This window comes from Camelina sativa, chromosome 2 (genome assembly GCF_000633955.1).
Source record: "Camelina sativa cultivar DH55 chromosome 2, Cs, whole genome shotgun sequence".
Taxonomy (NCBI): domain Eukaryota; kingdom Viridiplantae; phylum Streptophyta; class Magnoliopsida; order Brassicales; family Brassicaceae; genus Camelina; species Camelina sativa.
In genome coordinates this window covers 18331399-18345331 of record NC_025686.1, presented here as the reverse complement: position 1 = coordinate 18345331, position 13933 = coordinate 18331399, and the positions used below count along the sequence as shown (strand labels likewise).

Genomic DNA, 13933 nt, shown 5'->3' with positions numbered 1-13933 from the left:
TTCAAATTGTCTCTTTGAAACTTTCTACTAAAGATATTAAAATGTTCATATTACTAGTCAAACTTCCGATAAATACTTATTGACAATGACTACTCGATCCACTCATGTTTTCCAATCGCAACCATAATTTTTTTTTTATATTTCTATATTCTTTTGAAGTAAGAGGAATTAGTATTATCTTTTTTGATATAAAACATAATTTTAGGAATATAAAGTCTATATCATAAATTCGAGCATATAGACACGGAGTGATTCTCTAATCTCTACATTCGATTTCGATATTGAGTGGCACACGTTGAACTGATAATCATATATATGAGCAAAACTATAAACGATCTTTTAATGAAATAAAAAGAATGATAAGTATTATAAAAATGAGTTTCATCATGAATATATATACTATTATACCTTCCAATTACATAAATTGCAATTAATAGTTGAGATAAAAAAGTGAATAAACCGCACAAAATTTACAGTCACTCCATAACTAAGATCGAACTTTTACGATATCTTAATTTTGGTTAAACAAAATCCGGAAATATTTATAATTTAATATCATATAGATAGAATCACTCATTGGATCGTCGGAATTAAGGGTTTCTCGCCGGAGAAGTAACCGGGAAAAGAGGAAGAAGCAGTGGCTGAGAATCTCTAGGAGTTGAGACTGGGGAAGGATGAAGATAAAAGCCTTTCTCAGCAATGGCTTTTTCTTCTTCAGATGAGTTCCCTAATGATAAAGGCGATGACTTGTTGAAGGGGTCATCGTTGCTTCTAAGTGGCGTCACGGGACTGTTTAGCCCTAACTTCGGGAAATCCAGCATGCTTGGAGACAGAAGAATATTATCTGAGGATGAGCTGTTCCTCGGAGAGAATCTCGGGCTTTGATGATGACTACTGTTTCCTCCTGTGAATATCAATCTCTGAGAGTTTTGAAGCCTTAACGTGTTGATCATTAGATCATTCTTAGCGAACATGTTGTTGTTGTTGTTGTTGTTTTGTCTTCTCTCGTAGAGCTTGAAGCTGTTTGTTTTCTTGATGGGAGGAATCGAGAAACTTGATCCCTTGCTGTTGTTGTTGTTCGCCGGAGAAGGAGCTTCGTGGTGCTTCCCGGTGTTGGTATCGGTGGAGGAGCCGGTGAGCATCTGAACGACTTGTTTGAAAGTGGAAGTGTCTGCTTGAACAAATGTTGTTGGGTAAGGATTTGAGAGATGTTGTTGATGTTGGTCATGATGATGAGGAGATCTTGTCGTATGAGGCTGAAACCTAGGAGATGAGATCATGGTAGGAGGTGAGTTTTGCATTATTTGTTCTGGTTTTGAAGACATGGATGATGTTGAAACTTCCATTAAATGAGATGTCTCCGTGTTGTGTGTATATGAGGGAAAGAGATAGAGATAAAGAGAGAGAGAGAGAGAGAGAATGATTGAAGAAGAAGAAGAAGAAGAGTGGAAGTTGCTGATGTGAATAATGTGTAAATGTTGTTTAGTTTTGTCGTGCGACGACAATTAAAAAGACTATAAAAAGTGAGGTGTCATGGACCCATATATATCTCTCATTCTCTTAAAACTTTAATCTTTTTTTCTTTGGGAATAATTTGTTAGATTCGTGGTCTGAAGACTTATGTACATATATACATCTACGTCCAACGTCATCATCATTTCTCTTATACGAATCAACAAGTGTTTGAAAATATCTGCCAAAGATATTTCTTTTTTTTTCTTCTTCTTCTGGATAATTGGGATGTGTAATAGACAATAACCATGTTAAAAATAAATCTTGGCTTGAAATAATGATTCTTTCGTCACAAGAATGCATGGCTTTTTGTAAACCAAAGTTTTACGTGTCCCATACCAACACTTACCATAGTTTGTGAATTGTTATGAAATTGCATATTTTGGATTCTTTATTATAGAAAGCCACATTTGTATTTGCATGTCTATTTATACATACTTAAGACCAAAACGGTGAATTTATAGTAAGCTATCATCTGTCGTCGTATTCACAAGATTTGAACTTAAAACTTTGATATTGGAGTAGAAGAATACATACATACCTATTTCGGGATATCCATTTAGAATCTTTATATTAAAGAACATCAAATCAGGTTTCTAAAACTATGGTTGATATATATACTGTTTTATTTGGAATTTGATGACGCTCAAATCCATGATCTTAGAATAATTCCTTTAATCGAAGATAATTATTGAGAATTTTCTTTTAGAATCTATACTTCATAGACGCAATGTTAACAATGCGATGTTCTTATATTTTTCTTACATGCTTATTTTGTTCCTTTACATCAAACCATAATTTATACAATTCGTCTAATTCTTCTCACATGTTAGAATATTTACGCAATTTTGTAATCACACGTTAGGAAATTATTACGCTCTACGATTAAAAAAAAATAATAAAAAAGGTTTTTTTATTTGTTTGTCTACACTCCACAATAATCGGATAAGATCTAAAATGTCTATAATTTATGACCCCACATGAGATTTTGATATATTTTCTGTCTCAAATATTCATGGGTAGCAAAATGATAACTCAAATACATGAACTTGTAATATTTGGACCTATTTTGACAAACTATTTAAATTATTCGTTAGAAACTTAACATTGTATGTCTAGGAAAAAAAAACAAAAACTAGCTGCCAATTATCAAATTTTTTTTTGTTAAAAACCAATTATCAAATTTAGGTAAGATCATTTTCAGATTACAAAATCTGCAAAACAATCTCCCATACAATTAAACATCCACAATCTAACTTTTGACATAAACACTATTAATGAGAAATGAAATGACGTTATGTTTTTTTTTTCCTTTTTGTGGATGAGAAAACTTGGACCCAATTATATATCTAAAGTTTTTGATAACAAGATTAACTGCGGCACCACTAACATTGTTCTGGTGTTGCTACTGTTGCATTGTTGCCATCAGAAAAAACCAATACTTCTACCGCTAGGTCCGCTACCAATTACCAATGATGGTGACATCAATGAGAATGTGGCAACGGTTGAGGTGGTAAAGGTGGTGGTAACAGTAACAATAGTATAACTTTTTATTTTTTATTGTACTACTCTTTGAATTTAGACTGTGACGCGAGCGATATTAATACAAACATGTAAGTTATATACACTCATCTTTTAGTTGTAAATTATATAGGTACGTGATTATGTTATGTTTCTCCAGATCAAAACTTATTTATAACAATGTTGAAGCCTTGAAGTTTGATTTATAGTTTTCATTATATCAACGGTTCTTTTGCATTTTCCCTTGTATTCGTCTTCAATTATGTTGTACTTCTAAGATTTCAACTTATATGCACTACACCCACTTGTTTTCTTACCTAAAAAGGAATATCAAATATCAATATCAGTTAGTTATATAGCGTGTATGAATAAGCATAAAGAAAATTTTGACAAGACATCGTACTAAATGATTATTATTTTCAAATTTGTATGAAATAAATGTATAGTATAAAGGTCAAAATTTTGAAAAGATGTTGTACTAAAAGTTTTTATAATATCAAGTTATACCAACAGAGAAAATGTAGTATGCTCTAATAGAATTAAAAATAAAAGTAAAACCCTATCTTAGTGCGAATATGTTCTCCTTATTGTGAGTTACAACTTATACAACAACATTTACACAAATCAGTGTGAGCACATGAGGAAACAAGATTTAAAATGGAGATATATAGTATCCAATTCTTCTTTTTCTTTGTTGTTTACATTATTATAGTATTAATGGGAAAACAACAATAATCAAGAAGCCAAAAGAAGAAGAAAAAAAAGAATAAGATAAAAAGTAAATATTGTGGGGACTCCAATTCCAATTGGTGAAAATTGTCGTCCCTCCATGAGGGATCAAATTCTTTCAAACTTCAAATCATTTGTGTCTTCTAGAACCCAAGTGGTTAAAGATTCCCTTTTATTGCATAAAACATGCAAAGCGAGCATATTATATGTCTATCTTATTATATAATTCTTTTTAACGGTGACTAAGTCTTCTCGAATTAACACTTTATACGTACTTAAGTACACGACCTATTATATCGGTAAGATAGTTAAATACATATCAGTATATCACAATGATCATTGATCAAAGTGCACCAGATGATATTCGTACTCCACACTTGTATGTATACACAGTTACACACACATATTGCATACATGTGTAGCATGTATGAAAAACGGAATAATAAAACAAACAAAAAGCTAATTAAACGCAATTGATTTATATAGAAACTTAATTGCTTCGCAACAATGTGTATGTACTATTGTTTTCTGTGAAATGATAGGTTATTAGGTTCCACCATTTCACTATTTGATATATCACGAATAGAAACTATAATCCAACATGTCTAGTCATGGTAACAAAGAGAATAAATTTAGCCGCAATCATTGCTTAACTATAAAATAAAATTTAAGCTATAGTTTCATGTGAACTTATCATATCATTTATTTAATATAGAAATAACTGCATGGCTACAAATTATCAAGAGCCAAAAGAGTTTAAAACCCTTGGATAGATATTTATGGAAAAAAAAAACTTAGAGAAGCAAACATAGTTGCCTAAATGGCTTCAATCGAAATCCATAGTCTTGGATTTAGATAGACATTTCTATCTAATTATTATTATTCGGGTAGTAAAAAAACGAAAAAAACATAAATTATTAGTTCAACGTGCTTCTCAGTTGTTGATGCCGGTCTTGTCCTTAATGGCCTCACTCGCACCTTGTGCCTTCTGCTTCAGCTGCTGTCCTCCCTATATTTTGTTTTCCCACAAATAACCAACATTTATTCACTAATTTTTCTAAATTCTCAAATTATTTTACAAAAGAGGTATTAAAAAGAAAGTAAACCTCTTGAAGAGATTCCTTAGCAGATTGGGCAGCATTGGAGGCCTTGTCCGCCAAGTTGCTTGCCTTCTCCTACAACAATTTTAATTACCTCTAATATTAGTATTAATCTTAACCATGAACTCAAATATAACAATTAATTATATTTAGATTTCTAAAATAGTGGCATGTAGACAAAAACCTGGGTTTGGCCTTTAGCTTGGCCAGCGTTGAAGCTCATGCTCTGACTGTTGTTAGACATTTTCTAATCTTTTCTTCGAAAAAAAACACACTTGATTTGATTCTTAAAGAACTTTTTAGCTTTTGTAATTGTGACTTGTGAGAAAAGAGGATTACGCGTAGATGTTTATATACTTGTGGGGAACCCCCTTGTAGTTAACCTCCACGTAAAAATCGGTGATTGGGTGAATTTAGTATTTCACATGTGTGGCGTTGTTAGCTTTGTACTCTCCGGTCGGATAGGGTGGTTTTGACCACGAGACAAACGGAACCATTTATAGACTAGTTCCAAAGTAATGTAGTTCTGAAAATTTATTTTGTGTTCTTTTAATTATTTATTTTTTTGTGAATATATTAAAAATACACAATAACTCGAAACATAACTAAACTTTATAAGTCACATTGATAAAATTAAATCGATCTCAAACCGATACCCCACCTTCTAACATGTAAGTAAAACGTTTCTAACTCGGAAGAGATTTAAGTAAACTTAAGAAATACACTTAACAAAAAAAAAAAAAGACCGCGGAAATTGTTTCCATGCTTCATATTCGTTGAAGCTGAAAAATACAAGAAACGAAGGATACTACACCCTTGGGCCTTGTCCGTTATTTGGTAACGTTTTCCGAACGCTTATCCTCAAAACAAAGAAAACAATTACGGCTTTAAAGATTCTAAGCTACAAAAAAACTAGAACACACGAGGTAACTAACTTCTCTCCTAACTTTTTCTGTTGGTTCTCAGTTTTGCACTGCGATCTAAAGAGCATCGTAGTAACCAAGCACGAGAAGCATCAATACCACAAGAATCTCCATACCTAGCTAGGTCGAGATGGCCGAGTCTCCTAGTTTCAATGTTTTAAGTGAAATAGACACCTATCTTTCTAATAACCTACTATGATGTTTCGTTTAATAACGTACTTACCTAATAACGTACTCGCCAACATGGCCACTAACTATAACAACCACAAAAAAAAAATGGTGGACATAATGTTATTGAAAAATAAAAAGCAGGACATAACGTTGGCTGGATTCCGATATCTAACATGGGTCATCTCACCTAACCAGATAATGTTACAGACAGTATGGACACCATAACAACATTAAAACAATAATAGGCATATCTGTTGAAGAAATGAGATTGACATATCTAATTTTAGGTCACCTAACCAAACATTGATGGTCCTATTCTAGATAGATCCTTGTATAACGTGAAGATGGTCCGGGTTCCTATATCGGATAAGAAGGCGCGAGGTTCAATTTGCATAGCAAGAACCAAACCAACACAACCAGTCAGTTACACAAATGAGACTGACTAAACTTAAGAGTGAGCTAGTCCAATCCCGACCAAGAAAACCATCGGCTTTCCAGTGTGTACCAACGTTGTCCTTAAGTAGATATTGAACTAATGGAGCGAATTTACATATTTCCCCTAGAAAACTACCACTAGGCTACCATACATTAGGCAACAGTATTGATATTTGACTCTATAAAATGGCACAAAGAGTGAAAGCTGAAACCAACTCACATAATATCTTCCCTTCAAACAAGAACAATGGCAAACCATCTTCAAGCTCCCGTAACTATGAACCCTAAACCTAATCCAACCAAAGAAGAACAAGAAGCTGATAAAGAAGAGGCGAGCTTGATAGCGAGGAGGCTCTCGAATGCAGCTTCCTTGCCCATGGTTCTCAAAGCCGCCTTGGAACTCGGCGTGATCGACACAATGGTCACCGTAGGCGACAGCTTGTGGCTCTCACCTTCTGAGATTGCACAAAGACTCCCAACCAAACCGAGTAATCCGGAGGCTCCAGTTTTGCTAGACCGGATGCTGCGATTTCTCGCTAGCTATTCGGTTTTCAAATGCCGTTCCATTGTAGCAGAAGAGAACGGTCAAACCGGAAAAGCCGAGAGGGTGTATGCAGCCGAACCGGTTTGCAATTTTCTCTTGAACAATAGAGACGTCTCGGGTTCTTTTGCCTCTCTGTTCATGCTTGACCTTAGCGACGTCTTTATCAAGACTTGGTACGTTGTTTATTATACGCATTTAAAAAAAAAACTATAGTTAACTCTTTCAAATACATTAATCTAGCTATCTACGACCATCTCACTAAGCCTTTATGTTTACATTTGTGCACTCAGTGATCAACTAAGGATTTTATTTTGTGTTTTATTTTGTTTCATAGGACACATCTCAAAGACGTGATACTAGAAGGAAAAGATGCATTTAGTTCTGCCCATGGGATGAAACTATTCGAAAAAATCCAAACCGATGAGGCATTTGGTAAAGTGTTCAACCGGGCTATGTTGGAATCTTCAACCATGGTTATGGAGAAGGTTCTAAGGGATTATGAAGGATTCACAGATGTGAAGACTTTGGTGGATGTTGGGGGAGGACTTGGTAGCATACTAGGCCTCATCACTTCCAAGTACCCTCATCTTATTGGAATCAATTACGATTTAGCTCCGGTGTTAGCCAATGCTCCTTCTTATCCCGGTATGAACCATGCATGTGATTATATACATTATTAACATATTATACATATATCAGATTTTTTTTTAATTAGCAGTTGTAGGCAAAATCATCCCTACTAATAGTAATACTAATAACAATCCAATACACGGTTTATTAATATTAATCATTTTATTTTATTATTATGATTAAAGTATTTTTATTTACTTGATTTATAAATAGCAATGCTGAATATTTTTATGTATAAATTATGAGAACGGTGCTAATTGTTAGATATGACTATAATACGTTTCATTATATATACGACGTACGGGTTTTAATTTTACAAAAACTGGTTCAGGTGTAACCCATGTGGCGGGAGATATGTTCACAAAGATTCCAAATGCAGATGCCATTTTCATGAAGGTAAGTTCTGTATTTATATCAACAATTAAAGACATATATTGCTTATCATAAAAATAAAATAATAAAGACATAAATTATGAATATCAAAGCTATATATATATTAAAGCATCATATATAATCTCTCGATAATCATAACAGTGGATACTACATGACTGGACGGACGAACACTGCGTACAAATTCTGAAAAACTGTTGGAAAAGTCTTGAAGAAAATGGGAAAGTGATACTAGTGGAAACGGTTACACCACTAGAAGCAATGAGCAGAGATTTATGCTCTAACATTGTGCTTGGTATGGACATGACAATGCTAACACAATGCTCCGGTGGTAAAGAGAGATCTCTTTCAGAGTACGAAGCTTTAGCGCATGCATCAGGATTTTCCCGTTGCGAAATCGTGTGTCCAGTTTATCCGTTCTCCGTCATCGAAATCTATAAATAGATTTCAACAGTTTGCTATTGGACTACACTATATGCCCCACGTTTGAAAAGAAAATAAGCAAAATTGTTTTCCTTTATATTTGGTATTGTCATATTATGTAATGCTTTGTTTTTCTATTTTACGATTGCGAGTGTCTTTTTATGTACGTTTTTAATAATTATATTCGGTGGGCAATAGTCCACACGAGATTGTGTAATTTGTAAGATGGGACATTTATGTTGAGTCTAATAAAATAATGCTTGGGGTAATTTTGTTTTAATTCCGAGATTTTCAATAATCTTCAATGTATGAACAAGAATTTTATAAAGGTTAATAATATTATTTAATACATTTTTAACCATTTCGAAACTAAAAAAAGAAAAGTGTATTTCTTAAAATGATTAATGAACATTTCACTTGAATAATCGACTGTCTAAAACGATAAACCAAACGCTACGACCGATCCATTAAACCGAATAGTCGAAGTGTCGAACGCTATACCTAGTCATCTAAACCGAATAATAGGATACATAGAACCCCAAACATGTTGACTCTCTATGACCGACTTAGTCAAAATTGGGACCAGCCTATGATAGTCATAAAACAATAATCCAAAGCGAAGAAAACAAAATAGTATCATGCTTAGGGATCTATGAGATAAAAGCTTTAGTGCTTCTTTGATCGTTATGTTACAAAAGTTCGAACCTTGGAACACAATTTAGAGCTGGTAAGAGAAGATAACCAAAAACTCCACATCACATAGGAACATCTGGATCCAACCTTCTCTGTATAGCTGCTGCTCCCTGCATGTGTTTCAAAAACGTTTACATCAACAATGAGTTTGAAAAATGAAAGTGAGGATGATCCAAATCACTGAAAGAAATTAGGCTTTTTGTATCGAACCTCCATGTCCCCAATCTTGTATAAGTAAACCATTTCTTCCTTTAGCCGAGCTTGCTCTTTCATGGCTTGTGCCTGCCATTGATTTATTATAGTCAATCACATAAGTTTTGTGCAAGCAAGAAGATGAATGGCAAAGGATTCAAACAAGACACTGACCATTCCGCCTTCCATTGATCGCTTTAGAGCTAAAACTTCTTCTTCCTTCTGCCTTTCGCGTACTTCCTGCATCTCTAGCCTGAAACAAGCACAAAGAGACATGCCTTTTAAGCAACTCACCCCACAGTATACTTTATTGACTGCNGTTACAAAAGTTCGAACCTTGGAACACAATTTAGAGCTGGTAAGAGAAGATAGCCAAAAACTCCACATCACATAGGAACATCTGGATCCAACCTTCTCTGTATAGCTGCTGCTCCCTGCATGTGTTTCAAAAACGTTTACATCAACAATTAGTTTGAAAAATGAAAGTGAGGATTATCCAAAACACTGAAAGAAATTAGGCTTTTTGTATCGAACCTCCATGTCCCCAATCTTGTATAAGTAAACCATTTCTTCCTTTAGCCGAGCTTGCTCTTTCATGGCTTGTGCCTGCCATTGATTTATTATAGTCAATCACATAAGTTTTGTGCAAGTAAGCAGATGAATGGCAAAGGAATCAAAAAAGACACTGACCATTCCGCCTTCCATTGATCGCTTTAGAGCTAAAACTTCTTCTTCCTTCTGCCTTTCGCGTACTTCCTGCATCTCTAGCCTGAAACAAGCACAAAGAGACATGCCTTTTAAGCAACTCACCCCACAGTATACTTTATTGACTGCTCATGTAAAAGTAAGAATCTTTTGTTACCTGCGTTGTTCCTCATCATTGAACACAGTACGTTCACTAATCCCAGCTTTCTTCAAACCCTTTTTCATCTCTTTTTCCAACTTTTGTCTGTAGTACCCATCAATGTCATAGTATCTGCAAAAATATCAGATCTTTGATCAACAACAAATCTCAACCATAAGCATTCGACAAAACTAATACATCTACACAAGAAAGAAGCTTACTTTTTCGAAGTNTGTATAAGTAAACCATTTCTTCCTTTAGCCGAGCTTGCTCTTTCATGGCTTGTGCCTGCCATTGATTTATTATAGTCAATCACATAAGTTTTGTGCAAGTAAGCAGATGAATGGCAAAGGAATCAAAAAAGACACTGACCATTCCGCCTTCCATTGATCGCTTTAGAGCTAAAACTTCTTCTTCCTTCTGCCTTTCGCGTACTTCCTGCATCTCTAGCCTGAAACAAGCACAAAGAGACATGCCTTTTAAGCAACTCACCCCACAGTATACTTTATTGACTGCTCATGTAAAAGTAAGAATCTTTTGTTACCTGCGTTGTTCCTCATCATTGAACACAGTACGTTCACTAATCCCAGCTTTCTTCAAACCCTTTTTCATCTCTTTTTCCAACTTTTGTCTGTAGTACCCATCAATGTCATAGTATCTGCAAAAATATCAGATCTTTGATCAACAACAAATCTCAACCATAAGCATTCGACAAAACTAATACATCTACACAAGAAAGAAGCTTACTTTTTCGAAGTAAATGTACCAGTGTTGTGATCTTCCATAAAACTGTGAAAACAACATCAATCACACACAACATTTATCAGAAACCAAAAGACCTTCATATGAACACAAACTCTGGAGATTAAATCTGAACATAAATCACTATACATACTCTTTGAACATCTTCTTCTCTTCCCAAGGTGGCAAGCTTTCCAAGTTAACCTATTGGAGCCAGACAGACAACCAATATCAATTCAAGGGTGCCCCAAAAACAGAGCTAAGTTAAGACTAATCAATTTGAGCTCCAAACCTAAACAGCATCATACAAGGCTATAAAATTACCTCTTTAACTTCAAGCAACCATGCTGTGAACTCTGGTCGTTTATTCCTACACACATGAGTGATCAACAACTTCAATATCTAACGTATACAATCCAGGCAAGTAATCTCAACAACGTAATACTAAAATCACATCTAAGAGCTCAAAATCTTCTAAAACATGAACACTTAGAGACAGAAGCTTTACCACATATCAGTTTCTCTGATGATTCCATACTTGCCCCATGATTCAGTAACAGCTCCTTTCTTCACTTTATCAGACTTCTTCTTCTTCTTCTTCTTATCCTTGTCCTTCTTCTTCCTATCATCACCATCTTTATCAGACTTCTTCCTCTTCTTCTTATCTTTATCTCTTCTCCTTCTCTTCCTCTCTCTCTCTTCCCTCTCTCTTCTCTTCCTCTTCCTCCTCCTTCTTTCATCTTCACTCTCACTCTCCTCAGAATCAGAATACTCCGACGAATAATCCGACTCCGATTCCGAATCCGATTCACTACTACTCGAATAATCACGCCGTCTTCTCCTAGATTTCCGATCTGATTTCCTCTTCCCTTTATCCTTTCTACTTCTACGTCTCTCTTCCGATTCAGACTCGCTTTCACTCTCCAAACCTGATTCGGAACCGGAATCTTTGCCGTCTTTTCTTCTCCTCTTCGATTCACGGCGGCGACTCACATCTTTCTCTTCCCCTAAATCCTTTCCAGCACCGCTAGGTTTCTCTCTGGATGATTTTATCCTGTAGTCTCTATCATCAACGTCGCGTTTCGTGTTCTCCGGTGGAGAACCGTCGTGGTCTCTTCCCATCTCCGCTAAATCGCCGGCGAGTGCTTAAACTTGGCCCTCCTAGATCGAAGGCCGTGATGAACCGTTTAAGAAATCCCAAAAGCCTGTGCAAATTATAGGACTTAAAAATTGTTTTGGGCCGTAGTTGATGATAAAGCCCATTAAGAAGAATATTGTGTCGTATAAGAGCCCAATCGTATGACGATAAATGAGCTTTACCATCAACTACAGCCCAAATTAATTTTCTCTTCAAGAGTTCTTTTAAGAAGGACACGGACTTCTTACCGTTTTTATCTCTTACTACAAACGCCTTGCCGTTTTTATTTCTTACTACAAACGCCTTACCGTTTTTATCCTCCTTTTGAATTAATAAACAAACAACAATAAAAAAGTTAGACTAAACCGGAAATACACACTTCTATTCAGACACTAATAACTGGTTTAATCCTGGTTTTAAATTTAGTTCCGCTAACATATTCACTGTCTCTTTTTACCAATCAATCATAAGGACGACGACTTCACATTCGGTAGAGCCTTTCTTGGCATTCCTGAGGAGTTGGTACTTTTTTAAAAGACGCTACTTTCTCCAAAACTCTCTACTTTTGAATTGAAAAAAAATGAGTTCAGCTTTAAAAGTCAATCTGCCATGAACAGAACAAAGTTGCATATATATATGTTAGCAAAAACAGAGAGAATCTTTTTATGAATCTTTTTGTTTGATCTGTTAGATAGTGGGCTTCCAACTCAAAACCAATTGGCAATGAGTGGAGAGGAACTTCCAATGTGGGATATTGTATCCCTAATACGCCCCCTCGAGATGAGGGCTTCTTTAGGCATCAATCTCGGTATGTTCAGGCATGAATCGGCGGGCCAACTATTGGGCTGGGCCGATTGTGGATTGGGTTGAGTATGTGCATCGGGCTCTGATACCATGTTAGATAGTGGACTTCCAACTCAAAACTAATTGGCAATGAGTGGAGAGGCCCATATCTTATATATACTACTTAAGATCCTACTTAATTTCCAATGTGGGATATTGTATCCCTAATATGATCCCTGCTTGTATTTTTCTACTCGTAACATGAAATAAGATGTTTGAAACAAACAAAATAAGAAACAGGCAAACAGCATTCCTTAGATATTTTGACAAGCCACAAGAGGACAGTTTGGCAACCTTAATAGTCTCTACAGATGAACGAATACTTTTATAGCTGGCTACCCGAAAACAAAGACCAACCGGTTCTAAACAAAAGAAACATACACACACACACACAAAAAAAAGCCTTCAACTTGCATTTTTTGTGCTTCATGCTCCCTCTCTAGTCTTTACACACACATATATATATATCAATATATGACGACTTGACATGAGGTAGAGCAGCGTCTTGGGATTTCCAGGAGAGTCTTGACGAGGTGCTTTTCATCCGTACAAAAATAATTCAAACGCAGAGTCAGTTTCTTGAGGATTGTGGAATTCTCTAGGAAGTACCTTATTAGCTTCCGTTCTGCCCCATATCCAGAGATGCAGCTTTTGATATCAACATACTCAAGCGACGATAACAAACACTCTGGCACAGAGCAATCAAATCCACTCAGCTCTTCAAGACGTATATTCTTAGAGTTATTAATCCATACCTGCAGGGAAAAAGAGAGAGCAGGGAAAATAATGAAAAGATAGGCAAAATCAGTTCACAGAGATAAGAAGTAAGGTTAACAAGATCATCACCAAGATGAGGGATTTTAAGTTTGGGCAGCTCCCAAGAAAGGTTGGCAAGTTTTTCAAATCAGATACGCAAAGATTGACATACAAGCGGGACATGTATCCAAACTGAGGCAGTGGTTGTGTTTCCCCGTATTGACAGATGAGCTGAAAACCAAAATAAAAATAAATGTGAGTCAGAAACTGATTTCATGATAGAAACTTGAAAATGTGATATCTCCAAGTACCAGAACAGTCTTATATATATATATATATATATATATA

General features: G+C 35.4%; 6 protein-coding genes across 6 annotated transcripts in view; 1 reads left to right on the top strand and 5 right to left on the bottom strand.

The window, feature by feature from the left end:
* Nucleotides 365–1572, bottom strand: LOC104728874 (VQ motif-containing protein 33). Its single transcript, XM_010447801.2, has one exon. The coding sequence runs from the start codon at nt 1344–1346 to the stop codon at nt 591–593; it is 756 nt and encodes a 251-aa protein (XP_010446103.1). The 5' UTR covers nt 1347–1572; the 3' UTR covers nt 365–590.
* LOC109128877 (late embryogenesis abundant protein 2-like) lies at nt 4441–5191 on the bottom strand. The gene is made up of 3 exons (XM_019236050.1): nt 5047–5191; nt 4869–4937; nt 4441–4771 (listed from the first exon to the last, which is right to left on the bottom strand). Exons 1-3 carry the CDS (start codon nt 5104–5106, stop codon nt 4697–4699), a joined length of 204 nt encoding a protein of 67 aa, XP_019091595.1. The 5' UTR covers nt 5107–5191; the 3' UTR covers nt 4441–4696.
* Nucleotides 6593–8658, top strand: LOC104728864 (indole glucosinolate O-methyltransferase 1). The gene is made up of 4 exons (XM_010447794.1): nt 6593–7108; nt 7270–7580; nt 7897–7961; nt 8100–8658. Exons 1-4 carry the CDS (start codon nt 6639–6641, stop codon nt 8397–8399), a joined length of 1146 nt encoding a protein of 381 aa, XP_010446096.1. The 5' UTR covers nt 6593–6638; the 3' UTR covers nt 8400–8658.
* LOC104753735 lies at nt 8910–9650 on the bottom strand. Its single transcript, XM_019230875.1, has 4 exons — nt 9637–9650; nt 9438–9568; nt 9282–9353; nt 8910–9181 (listed from the first exon to the last, which is right to left on the bottom strand). The coding sequence occupies exons 1-4, from the start codon at nt 9648–9650 to the stop codon at nt 9063–9065; spliced, it is 336 nt and encodes a 111-aa protein (XP_019086420.1). The 3' UTR covers nt 8910–9062.
* On the bottom strand, nt 8945–12033 carry LOC104728849 (splicing regulatory glutamine/lysine-rich protein 1). Its single transcript, XM_019235947.1, has 9 exons — nt 11357–12033; nt 11173–11218; nt 11003–11052; nt 10855–10896; nt 10652–10765; nt 10480–10558; nt 9798–9869; nt 9600–9697; nt 8945–9083 (listed from the first exon to the last, which is right to left on the bottom strand). Exons 1-8 carry the CDS (start codon nt 11968–11970, stop codon nt 9650–9652), a joined length of 1065 nt encoding a protein of 354 aa, XP_019091492.1. The 5' UTR covers nt 11971–12033; the 3' UTR covers nt 8945–9083; nt 9600–9649.
* LOC109126925 (putative FBD-associated F-box protein At5g53635) overlaps nt 13155–13933 on the bottom strand; it is a 3899-nt gene continuing 3120 nt past the window's right edge. Inside the window, exons 5-7 of the mRNA XM_019230870.1 lie at nt 13676–13816; nt 13439–13584; nt 13155–13191 (exon numbers count right to left, since the gene is read on the bottom strand). Of these exons, the coding sequence (XP_019086415.1) occupies nt 13155–13191; nt 13439–13584; nt 13676–13816 (324 nt within the window). The remainder of the gene's footprint in view (nt 13192–13438; nt 13585–13675; nt 13817–13933) is intronic.